We start from the raw sequence: 18,694 nt of genomic DNA, 5'->3' as shown, positions 1-18,694 counted from the left end.
GTGGCCCCTCCACATCCGGCCGAAGCTCTTGGCTCCGCCTACATCCGAACAGAGACCTTCAGTACCAGACTACCTCCGAAGAAAACCGAAGCTTGTGGCCCCGCCTCCAAACCGCCTCCCGACTCTGTCCCAAGGAACCTGAAGCGGAGGCTCCATCTCATTCCGAACGCTGAGCTCCCGGCCCCGCCTCTTTCCCAGGTTCGGTCGCTTCCCTCCGTGCCCGAAGCTTCTGGCCCCACCCCTTTCCGAGTCCGAAGCCCCGCCCCTTTGCGTGCTCGCCGCTCCGTAGAACCGAGTCCCGGTCCAGCTGCGGACTCGTGCTCCGTGCGCCCAGTCCGGGCTCCTTCCCTGCTCAGCCCGGAGCCTGCCGGGCGCTGCACACCCGGCCCCGGACCGCGCAGACCAGCCGGCTCCCCGAAAGAGGCTGGGGACGCGGGGGCGTGCTGGGCGGGGTAGGCGTGGCGCACCCGCGGTGGCCCGCGGGCCGGGACTGCTCGGCTGCTTCTTGCCCTGCGGGCGGCGCGGAGCCGCGGGCCCAGGTGGGTCCGCCACGCCTGGGCCGGGGTGCGGTGGGCGCGGAGTGCAGAGGCGCCCCGGAGACCGGGAGGGGTCTGGACAGTGTGGGGTCGCTGCGGATCGGCGGGCTGATGAGGTGCGGGGGCGGTGCCGGGAGCGCGGCCGAGCTCCCGGGTGGCGTAACCGCCTGTGGCTTTGCCCGGAGTGGATCTGATCCGCGCTTGATGCGCCCAACGGGAGTGGGGCTCGGGAGCGGGCCCGCTCTCTGGGTATCAGACGGGAGAAGGAACCGGAGCTCCGAAAGAGGTGGAGGCTGGAGGCCTGGGCTCCTCTGAGGCCCTCTCGGAGAAGGGCAGGGGGTCTGGAGAGCAGGGTTCTCAAAGAGAGAGAGGCTGGGGGATAAGAAGAGAGGAGCTGGATTGCTGGATACTCGAAGGAGGAGGGGGCCGGGAGGTTTGGATTCCTGGGTTCTCAAAGGAGAAGAGAGCTGGGGGCCTGCGTTCTCAAAAGGGGTTCTGTGGGTGGCTTCCTCTATCCTCGAAGGAGGAAGGGCCTGGAGGTCGGGATTCCTGTGTTGTCGGAGGAGAGGAGCTGAGGGTAGGACTCCTTGATCCTCGACACCTGGGGACTGGGTGGGGGGGGTGGATCCTTGAATCCTCTAAGGGGGAGGGGCTGGGGGCCCGGACTCCTGGGTTCTCACTGGGAACCTCTGCCCCTCCCCCAGAACATGTCGCCCGAAGAATGGACATATCTAGTGGTTCTTCTTATCTCTATCCCCATCGGCTTCCTCTTTAAGAAAGCTGGTGAGTCAGGTTCCCTCCCCAGTGGAAAATAAAGGGGGGGGGGGTGCCCGGGCTGGGGACCCCTGGAAGGTTCCACGCTTATGCTGTGCCTTCTCCCTGCAGGACCTGGGCTGAAGAGATGGGGGGCAGCAGCTGTGGGCCTAGGGCTCACCTTGTTCACCTGTGGCCCCCACACTTTGCATTCTCTGGTCACCATCCTTGGGACCTGGGCTCTCATTCAGGCCCAGCCCTGGTGAGGATTTGGTGGGGGGAGGAGGGGGAGATGGAGGGGGTGGAGGAAGCGACCTGTTTCCTCTTGGGGTCTTTCTCTGTTTCTGTCTTCGTCTCTGGATGTCTCTTGTTTATCTCTAGATTCTCTGTGTCATTTGTCTGGTCTGTTTTTCTTCCTCTCCTGCCTTTTTCTGGGTCTTTGTCCCTGTGTGTTTGTCCTGGTCCTTTACATCCATGTCGTGGATTCAGGAGAGAGGAGGACGTTACTAGTCTGCTGGCCCTGCCACCGTTGGTATTGGTATTCTCTCTCTCTCTCTGTTTCTCCCTCCCTCTTTCTCCCTCCATCTCCCCTCTCGCCCTCTCCCTTCCTCCTCCCTCCCTCCCTCCCTCCCAGAAAAAATGGAGGATTGAAGGGTCTTCACCCTGAAGCCTCTCTTAACCCCCTTCTCATTTTCTCCTCTGTTACTGCGCATTTCTGTGTAGCTGTTTCAATCGTGCTCGTGCCATAGCCCCCCGCCCCTCATTTTCTGTCTCTGAAGGTGGGGAGGTGGGGAAGGATTTGTAGCTGGAATCTAGGGGCGGCTGAGGCAAGATGTCCTGCACGCCTGTACCCAGCACAGCACGCCTCTTGCCTTTGCCCAGCTCCTGCCACGCCCTGGCCCTCGCCTGGACCTTCTCATATCTGCTCTTCTTCCGCGCGCTCAGCCTGCTGGGCCTGCCCACTCCCACACCCTTCACCAATGCCGTCCAGCTGCTGCTGACACTGAAGGTCAGACTCCCCTCCAGCCCTCGCCGTGTGCCACACAGTTAACCAGCGTAACTTCACCTTCTCCTCCCAGCCACTCCCGCGGGAGGCAGAGGAAGGGGGGTGGTCTCTCCCACACACCCCGCCGGGGGCGGGGCTTCACCTCTCAGCTCTTCCCTGGGGTAAAGAAGTATCCAAAGTTATGTAACTGTGGGTGCCACGTGGTGGCTGAGCTAAAGTGCATCTTTGCAGCAAGCCATTTCGCAAAGGAGGACAACCAGCTCTGGGGAGGTAGCACTTAGTTAAGGACACAAAACCAGGACACCACGTCCGGCTCTCCGTGACCTGGGAAGATGGGTGAAAACATTCCCAGGCCCCACCCCTGGGAACGGAAAGTCGTGCGTTCCTACTATGTGCTACAGATCAGTGAACGGAACAGTCATGTGAGGTGGTGAATGAGGTCCCCTCAGCATCCTGTGTTCCCAGCGGGAGCTGGAGAAAGAGCCTTTCAGGGCATAGGGACCAGCGTGTGTGGAAGGGAGCAGGCTGAGTCCCATCAGCAGTGGACCAGCCACGTGGACCATCCATCAGGAGCGGAAAAGAGCACAGGCAGCCCAGGCCAAACCATGCAGGGCCTTGTTGGCTAAGGTGAGGGGGTCCCGACTTCTTCCTGTGGGGGCCCAAGATCCACTGCAAGAGGTTTTTTGCTTTGTTGCCAGAAGAGGTAATGTGACCAGATTTACAGGTTTAAAAATCCTTCCTCCCGATGCTGAGTGAGTTGAAGCAGAAAGGGCAAGATGGGGTGACGTGGGACTCTTTTGTCAAAGTCCAACTGACAGACAGTGGCGGCTTGATGCAGGCCTGTGGGCAGGTCAGTCAGGGCCCCACCAGGAAGCCCGGCATTTAGGAGAAATTGAGGGCGGGCTGGGGAGAGGTCCTGGGCCCCAGGGCACGAGAGGAGGGGCAGGTAGTGGAGCCAGGAAGGAAGAAGACTTGGGTAGAGCCCCCCAATTCGAGAAGATCATCAAGAGTCATGGCCAGCCCAAGGTGATCTTATCAATACAAGGGAATAAAAACCCAAGCCTCACTCCTGCCTTCTTCCATCTCTGCCTGGGGCTCTGTGCTAACTAAACCCAGGGGGAAGCTGGAAGACACAGGCCTGTGGATGTTGAGCCGGCCTGGGGTCTGTGCGGAGAAGGGTAGAGAGCAGATCTGAAGAAGGAGCCCGAACATATTCAGCCCAGTGGTGGAGGCAAAGCGAGAGGGACAGACTCCAGAGACGTAAGGGATTCGATTCGGGGAGTGAGGAAGGTTTCCAGCCTAAGCAATTAATTGGATGGTGGTGGTATTTGCTGACGGCAGAGACTAGAAGAAGACCCACTTTGGGGAGAGGCTAATACCGTGTTCCACCTTGGATGTGTTCAATTCGAGGTGCCTGGAAGGTATCAAGTATTAATGACAAGAGATAGCTTTTTTTTTTTTTTTTTGATCTCGCCACACGGCTTGTGGGATCTTAGTTCCCCGACCAGAGGTCATCAAACCTGGGCCCCAGCAGTGAAAGCGCCGAGTCCTAACCACTGGACCGCCAGAGAATTCCCTAGAGGCAGCTTGATGAACAGGCTTGGGGCTTGGAGGAAAAGTCCCACCGGGTTACACTGTGGGTGGTATCTAAAGTCACGAACTGCAGGAGAACCCAGAAAGATGGAACTCAGAGAAAAAAGACAGAGGGGCCCAGGAGTGAGCCCTGCGAGAGTCACAAAGAAGCCCTTACTCACGACTAGATGCCCAGAGCTGCCCGTGGAGTACAGCCTCAGCGCCCAGCTACACGGGGCTGCAGCAGCTGCTGGCTGCCCAGAGAGGTAGTGAAAGGGAGGTGGGTGAGAGGAAGCCCGGGTCTGACCTGTCCTTCCCTACAACCCCTTCCTCCCAGTTGGTGAGTCTGGCCAGTGAAGTACAGGACCTGCACGTGGCCCAGAGGAAGGAAATGGCCTCAGGCTTCAGCAAGGGGCCCAGCGTGGGGCTGCTGCCTGACGTTCCCTCTCTGATGGAGACGCTCAGCTACAGCTACTGCTACGTGGGAATCATGACAGGTGAGCGTGCCCACCCCGCAGGCCTGCCTCCGCAGCTCCTCACCCTCTGTCTCCATTCTCTGCCTGGAGTTTGGTGCCTGTTCCATGTTCCCACATTCCATTCCAGCATCTGCTGCTCTGATGGTGAGCATCTATGCCCCAGTCCACGTCTGACTCTCCCCCTGGTCCCAGGGCCCCTCCAGAGTAGAGACAGACTGTTCTCAGCCTCGGTGATGCCTTGTAACTTTTTGGGAGCAAACAGGAGATAAAGGAGGAAGATCTACATCACCCTAACGTTTCTGCTGCCCGGGCAACAAGTATTCCCAGCTTATGATCCCATTTTTAGTTTCAGAAAATATTTTTCACTAATGTTGACCTCTTAGAAGGTGTTCGTTTTCATAGCAACATAGTATTGAGCCATGGTTACCATATTCACCCACGTGTAACCACATCCAGCTTGCTGGGTTTTAGTCTGTTCACAGAGTTGTGCAACCGCCACTGCCATGTGTTTTCATCACCTCGAAAAGAAACCCTGCATCCTTTAGCCGTCGTCTCCCAAACCTCCGTCTGCCCCCATTGCCTGGAAACCAGTAATTGACCTTCTATCTCTCTCTATTTGCCTATAAGTGGAATCATACAGTGTGTGGTCTTCTGTGACGTGTAAGACGTTTAACACTTCTGTTAACCCCACTGTGCTCCCTCCCTAGGCCAAGAACGGTCTCCTCTTTTCCATCACTGTCCCTCTGCAGCCCCTCCCTGCTCAGTGGCCAGAGGGGTCTCATGAAAAGGCAAAATGATAGTCCAGCACTTCCCTGGTGGGAGAGCCTATACCGGTTTCCTAGCGCTTAGAACAAAACTCAAAGTCCTCATCAGACCCCCAAGGGTCCCGCCCCTGCCACCCTCTCATTGCTTCTCACACCACTCTTCCTCTGCACACGCACTGCTGCACTTCCTGTCACTCCTTTATACCCAGCTCACCCCCAGCCCCATCCCTCCAGGTCCGGTCTGTCTGTGTCCATCTGTCTCGGTGTCTCCATACCCCTCATTCTCAGGCTCTGTGTCCCTTTCCATAAGTGTCTGTCCCTCTTTATTTCCTGCCGAGTCCCTTGTCCTCCCCTTTCTCCGCTTCCTTGTCCCTTTCTCTCTGGGTTTCATACCCCCACTCCCCTCCCTGCTTCTCTCTCTCTCCCCTCTCTCTCCTTCCTCTCTCCCTGGTCCACCTCAGCTCCCGAATCTCTGGTCCATCTGCACCCTCCCCCAACCCCGCCCCGAGACTGGAGCTCGGCCCCCCGTCCCATGTGTACCGTGTCTGACCAGCTGCCCTCCCTCCCGCCGCAGGCCCCTTCTTCCGCTACCGCACGTACCTGGACTGGCTGGAGCAGCCCTTCCCCGGGGCCGTGCCCAGCCTGCGGCCCCTGCTGCGGCGAGCCTGGCCGGCCCCGCTCTTCGGCCTGCTCTTCCTGCTCTCCTCCCACCTGTTCCCGCTGGAGGCCGTACGTGAGGACGCCTTCTACGCCCGCCCGCTGCCCGCCCGCCTCTTCTACATGATCCCCGTCTTCTTCGCCTTCCGCATGCGCTTCTACGTGGCCTGGATTGCGGCCGAGTGCGGCTGCATTGCCGCCGGCTTCGGGGCCTACCCCGTGGCCGCCAAAGCCCGGGCCGGGGGCGGCCCCACCCTCCAATGCCCACCCCCCAGCAGGTCAGGCGGCGGGAGGGAGGTGTCCCAAGACCCGGCAGGCCCAATCACCGCGGGCTGGCCCTGCCCCTAGCAGGGAGGATAGCGGGGAGCAGGGGGGGGCAGGTCTCCCACCTGTTGTCAGCAGAGTGTCACCCTCAGCCACCACAGCCCGCCTCCCCCGTCCTAAGGAAACAGTAGTCCTGATACGTACCGATTGCCCCCCGTTGCTAGCGCTTGTCCCCCCTTGGGATGGTGAATTGCTCTCTGTTGCTAGGAAAAGGAAGGTGTTACAGCAATCACACGCTGTCCCTCTGTTGCCGTGGAAGCGGCACCCCAGTAACCCAGTTGTTCCTGGTTGCTCAGGGTGCCGTCGTTGGGCAGTGAGGAGTAGCCCTTTGTTGCTAGGGAGAACATTGCCTAGCAACAGCACTGCCCCTTCCTGCCAGAAGGATGCTCTTTGTTGCTACGGAAACGGCATCCCCTAAACTGCCCCTTTGTTGCTGGGAGCGAGCACGCCCCTCCCCATGGGATGTCATCACATAACAGCCTGCTGTTGCCCTCTTTTTCTACGGAAATGGGATCCTTGACCATGCTGTCCTCTAGCGGAGGGGACACCATTCCTGGCAACTGCAGGTCACCTTCCTACTGTTGCCTAGGAAATCCCCTGGTAACTATGAATTAACCTTGTTGCTGGTGAAACTAGCCCCCTAGCTCCTTCATCACGAGATAAATCACACAGCTAGTAACTACAGACTCTCTTGTTGCTAAGGATATGTTGCTCCTGTGTTGCTAGGGAAATGGCACCCCTAGCAACCAGGAATGGCCTGTCCCTCTGTCCCTAGCCGTCATGGTCAGCTTTCAGGCTGGGGCTGGGAAAGCAGCCCTTTGATGTAAATTCTGAACTACTCCTTACAAGGGTTGGGCAATCTCCTAGTAGTCACAAACTGCCATTCCATTGCGGGGGAAGTGGCACCCCCCTGCAAATTTCTTGCCACTGCCATAGTAGAGGGTATCCCCCAGAAGACGTCAAGCAGGAATTGAAGGCTTTTCTAAACCTTCTGGGCCTCACCCCTAATGGATGCCCCCCTTCCGTTATCAGAAGCCGCCAACGGTTCAGGTGGGCCAAGGATACCCCTCACTGCTGGGGGGGGGGTGGCACCAGTGATCCAGGAACCACTGTCTTACTGGAGATGACCCTTCTAGAACAATCCTGGGGACCAGTAGCCAGGAAAGGCCCTTTCAGGAAGCTTTTCTAAACATCTAGGCTTTGTTGCTAAGGAATGCCCCTTCCCTAGCAACAGAGACCATCAAGGTGTCAGGCGGGCCTAAAACATCTCCCTAGCAACCACGGACCACCTCATTGTTAGGGATGCTGCTTCCCTAACAACCGAAGTGTCCAACAATTTGAATGGACTACTTGGAGGCTTCTCTGAATATGCTGAGCTTGGTTGCTAAGGAATGGCCTTTCCCTAGCATCTGAGACCATTGGCAGGTCAGGTTGCTAAGGACTCATAGCTTAGCAACCGTGGCCCTTCCAGACTTTTCCTGGCTGTTGCAGGCCCCCTTACCAAAGAGGAGAACCCTATTGCTGATGAACTGTGCACTTCCCCAAAATGCTTAGTCTGGGCTACCCTCCCCTGTTGCCCTAGCAAACGTGACAGCCAGAGAACTGTTGACTGGCCAGGATCCCCTCCTTAGCATCCGGGGCTGGGACAGTAGCCAGAGTCAGGAGGGGGCCTGGCTGAGCTGCATGTCTGTCCCCCCCCTTCATCCTCCACCCCCACCCCCCCCCAGTCGGGAGAAAGCGGCTTCCACGGAGTACGACTATGAGACCATCCGCAACATCGATTGCTATGGCACAGACTTCTGCGTGAGCGTGCGGGATGGCATGCGGTACTGGAACATGACGGTGCAGTGGTGGCTGGCGCAGTACATCTACAAGAGCGCGCCCGCGCGCTCCTACGTCTTCAGGTGAGCCCAACTGTCTCTGGAGGACTGCACGGAAGTACATCTCCCAGCTGCCCCTGGGGCCGCCTGGGGCTTCCCCCGCTGGGCCTCCACCCCTGAGGGTCATGGGAGTTGTAGTTTCTTGAGCCTTGCGCTAGCTCTGATTTGCGTTATTCCGGGGTCAATTCTTCCTCCTCTCTGGGCCTCCGTTTCTACCTCCTTAAAGTCAGCCCCGCTCCACAAACGCAGTGTAGTAGCTAGACTTTCCGGAATCTTAACCCTGCCAGTTACTAAGAAACCTTAAGGAGTTAATTGACCCCTGTTTCCTCAACTTTTTTTTAATTTCAAAAATTTCCATATATGCTTTTTTTTTAAATTCCAAATGCTTACTTCAATTACCCTTGGCTAAACCCCAAGAGATACAGCCATTTACTTGGATCCCAGCAAGATAAATTGCTTCAGCATACTGCAAGAGGAAGCCATTTAAATAATCACTCTGCTTTGTAAACCTTTATGTAACATCTGGCTAGTAAACATAAAAATTTAAACAAACTGTGGGAGCAGGGGCCCCACCCAAACATGGACTGTAGAAATAAAAGAGGAAAAGCCAATCTCTACCTTTTCCCAAAAGCAAAATCAAACACAATTAACAATCCCCTAGCTCTTAAAGTTACCTCTTCTTTTTTTTGAACATCTTTATTGAAGTATAATTGCTTTACAATGGTGTATTAGTTTCTGCTGTATAACAGAGTGAATCAGCTATACATATACATATATCCCCATATATCCTCCCTCTTGCGTCTCCCTCCCACCCTCCCCATATATGCTTTTTTTCCCAGTTTTTAAAAATTGAAGTATAGTTGATTTACAATGATGTATTAGTTTCAGGTGTACAGCAAAGTGATTCAGTTTTATATATATATATACATACATACACACATATATATTATATATTAATTCTTTTATTTTTTTTGTCACGCTGAGCAGCTTGTGGGATCTTAGTTCCCCGACCAGGATTTGAACCCTGCCCTGGCAGTGAAAGCACGGAGTCCTAATCACTGGACCGCCAGTGGTTGCCTATCTATTCTTTTTCAGATTCTTTTCCCTTATAGGGTACTACTACAGAATATTTAGTAGAGTTCCCTGTGCTACACAGTAGGTCCTGGTTGGTTATCTATTTTTTATATAGTAGTGTATATATGTTAATCCCAAACTCCTAATTTATCCCCCCCGAACCCAGTTTCCTCAACTCTTAAATGGGGGTAATGCTGTTACCTGTTTCATAGGTTGACGTGAGGCATAAGTGAGATAAAGTGTGAAATGCACTTAATGTGAGGCCTGATTAGCTTGTATTATCCTTCACTCAGCTGATATTTCTTGAGTGGAGACTTTCTGTAAAGGTAAGATAAACTTATCTTTACAACCTTAGGAAGTAGGAGCTCTCTTCATCCCCATTTTAAAGATGAAGAGACCCAGGATCAGAGGTCTGATCTCAGGCAGCCTGCCGAGTGTCACCAGATGAGGTCAGGATACATCCTGACACGTTCTCATAATGAAGCAGTCAATCATGGTGCCTCTGGAGCTAGACTTCCCTGGGTGTGTGATCTGATTTATGATTTAAAGATCTGCTCCGACCTTGTGTGGGGATGGCCTAAGTGGGGGAGGGGAGCAGACGATAAAGCAGGGACTGGCCCGGTGGGCATTGATGGTATCCTAGAGTAGGGACCAGTGGCCTAGAAGTGGATGCATTTGAGAGGTGGAGGTGGGAAACAGCTTGATGCCCAGGTGATGGGTTGTGCGTGATGGTAGGGCACAGAAGGGCTGTTTCCTGAGGAGGGGAAACGGGGCAGAAGGCAGTTTCTGGAGTGTGTAGGATGAGGAAGCTAGACTTGGGTTTAGTCTCCTTGACTCTGAGGTGACTTAGATTTCCAGCTGGGATTGTTGGCTAGGCAGTTAGTTGTGTGATTCTGGTGCGTAATGGAAGGGTTGGTGTAAGAAGTGGACACGTGAGCGCCAGCAGGTGTGGATGATACTTAAAGCTCTGGGGCTGAGCATCAGGTCAAAGCACAGAGTGCGCCAACGTTTAGACCAGGGACTCTCAATGCGGGGGGGGGGGCGGGGGCAGCAATTGTGCTGCACCCCCAGGGGGCATCGGCAATGTTTGGAGACGCTTTTGTCATAGTGGGGATGTGCTACTGGCATCTAGTGGGTGGAGGCCAGAGACGCTCCTGAACAATCTGCGCTGCACAGGACAGCACTCCACCTGCCCCCCACCCCCTGAAGAATGATCCTGCCCCAGGTGTCTGTAGTGCCAAGATTGAGAAACCCTGGTGTAGACGAGGGACCAGGAGGAAAAGCCAGCACAGATGCAGCCAGTGACATAGGAGGACAATCGGCAAAGTATTCATTCCCGGAAGGAAGCCGAGAGAAGTAAGTGTTTCAAGGAGAAGCGAGCAGGGGATTGTGTGTCTGCAGGTGCCAGGAGCTTCAGTGCGCTGAGGGCGAGTGTGGCCACTCTGGGTGGGGCGTGATGGGAGGAAGTCCCCGGCAACCTTGACGGGAGCAGAGTGGAGGGCTGGAGTGAAAGCTGGATTGGAGAGGGTTCAAGAGAGGACGGAAGGGGTAGCCTAGACGATTCTTTGGAGAGTGTTCACTGGGTGGGGGGGGACAGGGGTGCAGCGAAGCAGGGAGAGAAGAGTAGGTGGCGGAATGGCCAAGAGCTCAGGTGTGCACACGTGGAGTTAGAGATGCCGGGCTTGCGCTGACGTGTGTCCCACCGTCAACTGCTTTCAGTTCTGCCGACCAGAGCATTCTCTCTCCACCAGAGGTAGAAAAGAAAGAAAACAGTTTTGTGGACTTCCCCAGCGCTCCAGTGGTTAAGACTCCGTGTTTCCACCGCCGGGGGCGTGGGTTCGATCCCTGCTCTGGGAACTATTATCTTGCATGCCTCGCAGCGTGGCCAAAAAATAGGAAAAAACAGAAACAAAAAACAGTTATTGAATAAGCATTAAACCAGATTTCGAGGCATGGCGCAAGTAACCCACTGCTGAGATTACCAAGATGGAAAGAAAGCTCACTCTTTTTTTTTTTTTAACAGTTCATCCATCCATCCATTTTATTTTTATTTTTTTTAATTGGGGTATAATTGATTTACAATGTTGTGTTAGTTTCAGGTGTACCGCAAAGTGAATCTGTTATACATACACATATATCCACTCTTTTTTTATCTTCTTTTCCCAAATAGGCCATTACAGAGTAGTGAGTAGAATCCCCCGTGCTATACAGTAGGCCCTTATTAGCTGTCTGGAAATCTCACCCTTTTTGTCTTCTCCATCGCCACTTAGAGCCCTTTAGGTAGCGTGTTTTCAAGAGACACCGTAACTGGTCCTCACGTCGGAGGACTCCACAAGCACTATGCATGCTCTCATGTTCATCCCAAGTTCACCTGGTGATTGGGGTAGCCACCTGTGCTAGTTTAGTGTCTTTTTCTGAAGGAAGAATAAAACTCCTATGTCTATGACCAGCAGGTGTTTACAGCTCGGAGCTGGCATCTAGGATAAACCCTCAGAGCTGCAGGGAGACAGGCTCACCTAGGCTTCAAAGAGATGGCTCCCAGGCCCTCGAGAAGAACATTCCTGGACTCTAACACTTTCTAGAGGCCTATTTTACCGTTTCAGAGATTTCCATCTGTATCCAAAGGATAACGGAAAGATGCCCAAACAGGTTTTTCAAGGAAATGGCCTAAGAAAAGAGAAGGAGGAAAAGATCTTCCCTGCTGGCAACAGGGAAAATTCAACCTTTTTATGGACCCTTACACCCTCTGCCCTCCCCCCCGGCCCCCCCAGGAAAGGGTGGTCAGGTCATTCTGTCATTAGGTTATTTTTGTGCTTTTAACACCCTGACGTGCCAGAGGGAAGACTTAATGCCCATGGGCAGGAACTTAGGCCACAGTCCTTGGCAAAGCCTGCGCTGATTTGTGGGTTCCCTGTGGAAGTGGGGATCAGAGCCTAAATTTGGGGGTCTTCAAGGGAAAGCATTTGGAGTCCTTAAGGGGGAGGGACCATGGCTGGAGATTTCTGAGTCTTCATGGATCACGATTTATATTCCTGGATCCTCAAAGAGGAAGTGGCTGGGGACTTGACTCCTGGGTCCTGAGGGAGAATGGTGTTGGGAGGGGGTTTCTGAGGAGAGAGTAGAGAGTACCCCTTGGCAAAGCCTGCGCTGATTTGTGGGTTCCCTGTGGAAGTGGGGATCAGAGCCTAAATTTGGGGGTCTTCAAGGGAAAGCATTTGGAGTCCTTAAGGGGGAGGGACCATGGCTGGAGATTTCTGAGTCTTCATGGATCACGATTTATATTCCTGGATCCTCAAAGAGGAAGTGGCTGGGGACTTGACTCCTGGGTCCTGAGGGAGAATGGTGTTGGGAGGGGGTTTCTGAGGAGAGAGTAGAGAGTACCGGCTCTGAGGGGGGAGGGCCGGGGGCCCGGACCCCTGGGTCCTAATTCCTAGCCCCTCCCCCAGGAGCGCCTGGACCATGTTACTGAGCGCCTACTGGCATGGCCTGCACCCTGGCTACTACCTGAGCTTCCTGACCATCCCGCTGTGCCTGGCAGCTGAGGGCCGGCTGGAGTCGGCCTTTCGGGTGCGGCTCAGCCCCAGGGGCCAGAAGGCCTGGGACTGGGTGCACTGGTTCCTGAAGATGCGGGCCTATGACTACATGTGCATGGGCTTTGTGCTGCTTTCGCTGGGCGAAACCCTCCGGTACTGGGCCTCCATCTACTTCTGCATCCACATCCTGGCCCTGGTGGCCCTCGGGCTGGGGCTGGCTCTAGGTGGGGGCAGCCCCTGCCGGCGGAAGACGGCGTCCCCCCCCACCAGCCTTGCCTCAGGAAAGCTTCGGGAGGAGTAAGCTGTCGCGACACTCCCTCTGCTGTCGGTCCAGCTGCCAGGCTTTTGCCGCGGAATTCTGTGAAGCATGCTGCCGTCTCCTTTCCCAGAGAGAGTCCTGGATATGGCAGGGGGCCTGGAGAGGATTCCCACTTCTCCAGCTCGGCACCGTGCCTGCAAAAGCCTCTGCCCTGAGGGCCCCAGATGATCAGTTTTCCCTCCTGTAAAAATCAAGATATGGTCCAGACAAGACTCTCCCTTTGTCCCTGCCCAGCGCCAGGTATTCAGAGAAAGCTACGTTTTCCCCCCAACAGCAGGGGCCGATGGGCAACGTGGTTTCTTGGGCAAATTTCCCTTCTTTGGCTCCACAGTGTGGGGTTAGGAGCTTCGGGGCAGGCTCTGGGAGTGGGGGACCTCTTTCTGGTCGCTTCCACTCTTGTCTCGTTAGACCAGTACGGAGTAAAACCCTCCTGGAACGGAGAAGCTGAGGCGCAGATGTGCAGGCCTTTGGACTATGGTTCTCGTAGGTTCCATCTGAGCCACCCTAGGATCCCAGCGCTCCTGTCACCCTCTTGTCATCCTTTGACCTAAGAGGCTCAGAATGTGTAAATCTCTCCTAATAAAGTGTCACACAAAGACTCTATGTGGGAATGTCTGTGGGTGATCAAGGTGGGGGGCTTGTCCCACCGCATCCCTCTGTGATGTGCTGCCACGCAGGCATCTGTGGACTTCAGCTCCCAGGAGACCTTTCGGAGCAGAGGCCCTGATAGTTTGTGGGAAGTGCCGGGTATTTCCTCCGGGCCAGCTGGCGGCCAGGTATGCCCCTGTCTCAGGCTCCTCCCTCACCTGAGGCAGTCCCTGCTCGGCTGGCCCTAGAGACGGAAACAGATCCGTGGCTGGGGCCGTTGAAGAGAGCCCGATGTGGGAACCGGAGGCCTGGGCCTCCTCTGGGGGATGGCCGGCACCCCGGGAGGCCAGAACAGGTGGGGGAGCCCGAGGAAGGTCAGGTCCCACTCCCCTGGCTGGCAGAAGTCACGAGGGAGGTGGAGAACGGAGGTCCGCCTCCTGGGACCCCAGGGCCGAAGGGGGTGGGGCTTCGGCTCCCGGGTCTCTGGGGGAGAGGGGACCCAGAGGCTGGGACTTCTGGGTCCTGGGGAGGAGTCTGGAGACCCGGGGTCTTGGAGGAGGAGAGGGCTAGGGGCTGGAATATCTGAGGCTATCTGAGGAATGGGAGGGGCCAGGATCACAGCCTGAATTACAGGGAAAAGGAAGTTGAGGAGCGGACTCCTGAGCCCTGGGGTAGGAGGGGCCTGGAGGGGCCACACTTGGGTGCTTGGTAGGGCTATGGGGCTGGTGTCTGGGACCGGGGATTCCAAACTCCTGGATCTGAGGGGGGAGGGGCTGGGGGCCTGGACCCCTGGGTCTGAGGGGGGACGGGCTGGGGGCCTGGCCCCCTGGGTCTGAGGGAGGAGGGGCTAGGGACCTGGACCCCTGGGTCTGAGGGGGGAGGTGCTGGGGAACTGGATCCCTGGGTCTGAGTGGGGAGGGCTGGGAGCCTGGACGCCTGGACTCTCCCAGCCGCCTGTCCTCCTGCCCCAGGTCCATCGCTGTCCTCTGTGCTTAATGAGCTCCCCAGTGCTGCTACCCTTCGGTACCGAGGCCCTGGGGTGCTGCCCTGGGGGGCCCTGGAGGAGGAGGAGGAGGAGGAGGACGGACAGAGGAGCATCCAGTCCCTTGCAGAAGCCACACAAAAGGAACTGCAGGAGCCTGGCCCTTCCCGGGAACTGCCGTGGCCCATGCAGGCCAGACGGGCACACAGGTGAGGCCCACCTCCCAGCCAGGTGTGGACCATCCTCCCACTTGTTGGAGGCTCTGTCTCCATCTCACTCTGTCCTTCTGTCAGTCCTTGCCTCTCTCAGAGCTGCCTCTAGGTTCCTTTTTCTCCTGTCTGTGTTTGTGCTTCTCTGATTCCAAGGAGTCCTGTCTCCGGGATTCTTTCTCCTCTCTCTCTCTCCCAAGTTCTCGTCTCTTGTGTCTTCTGTCCCTCCAAGGCTGTCTGCCTCTATTTCTCTCTGGGTGTCTGAAATCTGTCAGTTTTTTTTCCTCTCTGCTTTATGTCTGTCTCTGCCTCCCCCTCTTCAAAGCCTATCACTCTTTCATTTCTTTTTTGCCTCTCTCCAGCTACATAATTTACAGTACCCAGTGAAAGCTGAAAATGCTGGGTCTCCTGTTCAACAATTATTACTCATTTTAAGACGGCAACAGCACAGCATTCAAACAGCACAGCAAGTGGGACGCCCTTCCGAGAACGGGGTCCTGAGTGACTCTTCAGGGAGCCCTTGGAAACTGACCCTTTTCCTTACACAATCCTGACACCGATTCCGATATGTGGGGAATTTTCCCCACACCAAGCAACGCTCACACTAGCTTGGTGTCCAACAATTCAACTCAATTCTGACACTATCTACCTGGAGATATAACATCATTAACATAAAAAAGGCAACTTTATCACTGTCACCACTTAGGAGATTCGAGGATTTAGGAACTGTGTGCCAGAAACAGGACAAAGACCAAATATATACTTCTTTTTTAAAAAGTTTTTTCCAGTTTTATTTAGATACAGTTGACATACAGCATCGTGCAAGTTTAAGGTGTACACTGTGTTGATGTGATATACGTATATTGGTATAGCGCAAAATGATTACCTACCGCAGTGGTGCTAGCTAACATCTCCATCATGTCACGTAATTACTATTTCTTTTCAGTAGTCAGAACATTGATATCTACTCTTCTAGCAAGCTTCAAGTATACAGCGCAGTATTATGAGCTACAATCACCATGCTATACCTTAAATCCCCGGAATTTGTTCATCTTATAACTGGAAGTTTGTGCTCTTTGACCAACATCTCCATTTCCCTACCCTACCCCCAGCCCCTGGTAAACACCATCCTACGCTCTTTTGAGTTTGGTTTGTGTTTTTTTGGTTTATTTATTTATTTATTTGAGTTCGGTTTTTTTAGATTCCACATGTGAGATCATCATACACTTCCAAATACATATTTCTTATTATAAATCACAATATCACACCCGCCTTTCTTTTTTCTTTTTTTTTTCTTTTTTTACTTTATGATGGTATTTGCTGACAGAAAAGTGCATGAAACATCATGTAGAAACTTAAAGAGTTTTCCCAAAGTGAGGGTCCAGGTAAACACCACCTAGGGCACCCGCCTTTCTTCTTCCCAGACTTTCACTGAGGATCATTCCTTGCTTTTCTTCATAGCTTTGCCACCTGTGTGTGTATCCCTAAAGAGAAGAGTTTAACTGTGTTTGCTCTGTGCCTTTGTGTAAATCGAACCCTGCAGTCTGTATTTTCTGTCTTCCTATGCTGAGCATTAGGTGTGTTTCTTTTTATTGCTATGGAGTATCCCGTGTTAGGAATATATTTCAACTAACTTCCTGGTTCAAAGATTGGGTTGTTTCTACATGTGGGTGGCTTCCATTTGGGGCCACTAGGCCCCTCCTTTTCTGTGTCTGACTCTGTTTCCCTCCCAGACAAAGCATTGCCAGGAGCCAAGTGGCTCAGGGCTCGGGGTCCAGGGCCGCCCACTGGACTCTTCTGCTTCGGAGGTCCAAGGAGAAGGTGCAGGAAGGCCTGCGATCCGTGCAGCCCTGGGAGTGGACGCTGAAGAGAATTGGGGGTACGGTGGGCTTTGGTCTGGCACCTTGGGACGGGACTGGACCCCTGGGTCTGAGGGAGGAGGGGCCGGGGGCCTGGACCCCTGGGTCTGAGCGGGGAGGGGCCGGGGGGCTGGACCCCTGGGTCTGAGGGAGGAGGGGCCGGGGGCCCGGACTCCTGGGTCTGAGCGGGGAGGGGCCGGGGGTCCGGACCCCTGGGTCTGAGGGGGGAGGGGCCGGGGGCCCGGACTCCTGGGTCTGAGGGAGGAGGGGCCGGGGGCCCGGACTCCTGGGTCTGAGGGAGGAGGGGCTGGGGGCTGGACTCCCGGGTCTGAGGAAGGAGGGGTCTGGGACCAGAAAGGAGCCCGCGGCCTCTCTGCTGCCCCCTGCAGGCCAGTTTGGCGCCGGCACTGCGTCCTACTTCTGCCTGCTGCGCTTCCTGCTGCTTTCCAGCGTGCTGGCCTCCGTGCTTACAGCCTGCATGATTCTGCTGCCCACTTGGTTGGAAGGGGCTCCCCCTGGTCCCCCTGCCCCTAACGCCTCCTCACCCTGCGGCTCCTACAGCCCCGGCTCTCAGGGCCTGGTCACCTTCTCCACCAATCTCTTCAATTTGCTCTCCGGAGAGGTGCGTGCCTGGGTCCCTGGGAAGCCGCCGCTCTGAGCCCTAGTGCCCTCAGTGACCCCCGACCCTAATGGCCCAGCTCCCCGAACCCTGCCTCTTCCCAGCCCCGTGGTGACCCCTGCCCTGCCTTTCCTTCCACAGGGTTTTCTAGAATGGTCTCCCCTCTTCTATGGGTTCTACCCGCCCCGCCCACACCTGGCCGTCACCTACCTGTGCTCCACCTTTGCCATTCGCCTCCTCTACCTGCTGCTCATCCTGCACCGGTCAGTGACACCCCTACACCCAGGCCCCCCAGACCATAGGGGAGTAGCAGTGATAGATCCCCCTCCTCCAGAATCCCTAGTCTTGCTCTGTGGTCCCTTTCTCTCCGTTTGAGTTGCAATCGAATTTTAAAATGCTTCATCATTGCTGCAGGCCAGGGATAAAGATGAGAAGTTTCTCCCTCCTGTGACTTACAGTTTAGTGGGGAAGGTAAGATATTAAACAAGCAAGGAAATTAATTACATCTTTTCTGGAGGGAAGAATGCTAAACAAATAGAGGTGATTCATTCACTCATGCAACAGATATTTATTGAGCAGATGCTATGAGCCGGGCATTGTTCTAGGCAGCTGGCAAAAAAGAACGAACAAACAAAAACCCAACAGAGTCTGGTCCTGGGGGAGCTGACATTTTAACAGGAGAGACGAGTGATAAGCAATAAGCCCTAATAAGTGGATTGCATGGCTTGTTAGATGGTGATCGGGTACAAGCAGAGCAGGTGAGGGGGATTGACAGTGATACTGGGCCAGGTTGCTGCAGTTTTGTTTTGTTTTCCCCGCACCACACAGCTTGTGGGATCTTAGTTCCCTGACCAGGGATTGAACCCGGGCCCCAGCAGTGAAAGTATTGAGTCCTAACCACTGGAACGCCAGGGAACTCCCCAGGCTGCTGGGGTTTTTTTGTTTTTACTTTTTTTTGCGTTTATTTTTTGCAGCATTTATTCCTGGGCCATAAGTTTTTGTTTCTTCAGTTTCTTCTGGGACAGCTTTTTCTTCTGGGCAACCTCCTCCTCTGGTTTAGGAACAATCTGTTCTTTTTCAGTAAGGATCATCTCAATGTGGCAGGGAGAGCTCATGTATGGGGTGATCCGACCATGAGCTCTGTAAGTTCTGCGCCGCATCCTGGGGGCTTTGTTCACCTGGATGTGCTCAGTGACCAGAGAATCTACATCTAAGCCCTGAAGTTCAGCATTACTCTGCATTTTTGAGCAGGTGCAGTGAAAATTCAGCACTCTTTCTGGGTCACCGACCCTGCGTCCAGCCCCACTGTTTGGCCTGGGGACACCTACCAGCTCCACCATTGTAACGACGGAATGGCACACATTGCTTTTTTTGTTTTTTTCTTTAAACACCTTTATTGGAGTATAATTGCTTTACAATCTTGTGTTTGTTTCTGCTGTATAACAAAGTGAATCAGCATCATCAAAAAATCCACAGTGCTTTTTTTTTTTTTTTTTTTTTTTTTTTTTTTTTTAGCGGTACGCGGGCCTCTCACTGCTGCGGC

The 18,694-nt window shown here is 54.6% G+C and overlaps 2 protein-coding genes and 1 pseudogene across 6 annotated transcripts in view; 2 read left to right on the top strand and 1 right to left on the bottom strand.

The window, feature by feature from the left end:
* The first annotated feature begins 8 nt into the window (after positions 1-8).
* On the top strand, positions 9-13,487 carry MBOAT7 (membrane bound O-acyltransferase domain containing 7). 5 transcript variants are annotated; one of them, XM_007113069.4, is made up of 8 exons: positions 9-198; positions 1,241-1,319; positions 1,422-1,551; positions 2,172-2,298; positions 4,205-4,364; positions 5,682-6,042; positions 7,816-7,992; positions 12,489-13,487. In XM_007113069.4, the coding sequence occupies exons 2-8, from the start codon at positions 1,244-1,246 to the stop codon at positions 12,874-12,876; spliced, it is 1,419 nt and encodes a 472-aa protein (XP_007113131.1). In that variant the 5' UTR covers positions 9-198; positions 1,241-1,243; the 3' UTR covers positions 12,877-13,487. The 5 variants fall into 5 exon arrangements, with proteins under 5 accessions (XP_007113131.1, XP_023988178.1, XP_023988180.1 ...); XM_024132410.2 differs by lacking the exon at positions 9-198 and adding an exon at positions 297-539; XM_024132412.3 differs by lacking the exon at positions 9-198 and adding an exon at positions 585-652.
* Positions 13,488-13,518: 31 nt separating this feature from the next.
* The window catches only part of TMC4 (transmembrane channel like 4), a gene marked incomplete at its 5' end in the record, with an annotated part of 14,548 nt that continues 9,372 nt past the window's right edge, over positions 13,519-18,694 (top strand). The window contains 5 exon segments of the mRNA XM_028478284.2: positions 13,519-13,837; positions 14,454-14,673; positions 16,407-16,552; positions 16,922-17,154; positions 17,293-17,414. Of these exon segments, the coding sequence (XP_028334085.2) occupies positions 13,519-13,837; positions 14,454-14,673; positions 16,407-16,552; positions 16,922-17,154; positions 17,293-17,414 (1,040 nt within the window).
* Positions 18,129-18,694, bottom strand: part of LOC112067194 (60S ribosomal protein L17-like) — an 891-nt pseudogene continuing 325 nt past the window's right edge.

The sequence above is a fragment of the Physeter macrocephalus genome, chromosome 17, assembly GCF_002837175.3.
Source record: "Physeter macrocephalus isolate SW-GA chromosome 17, ASM283717v5, whole genome shotgun sequence".
Lineage (NCBI taxonomy): Eukaryota > Metazoa > Chordata > Mammalia > Artiodactyla > Physeteridae > Physeter > Physeter macrocephalus.
This window is presented reverse-complemented; position numbering and strand designations above follow the sequence as displayed.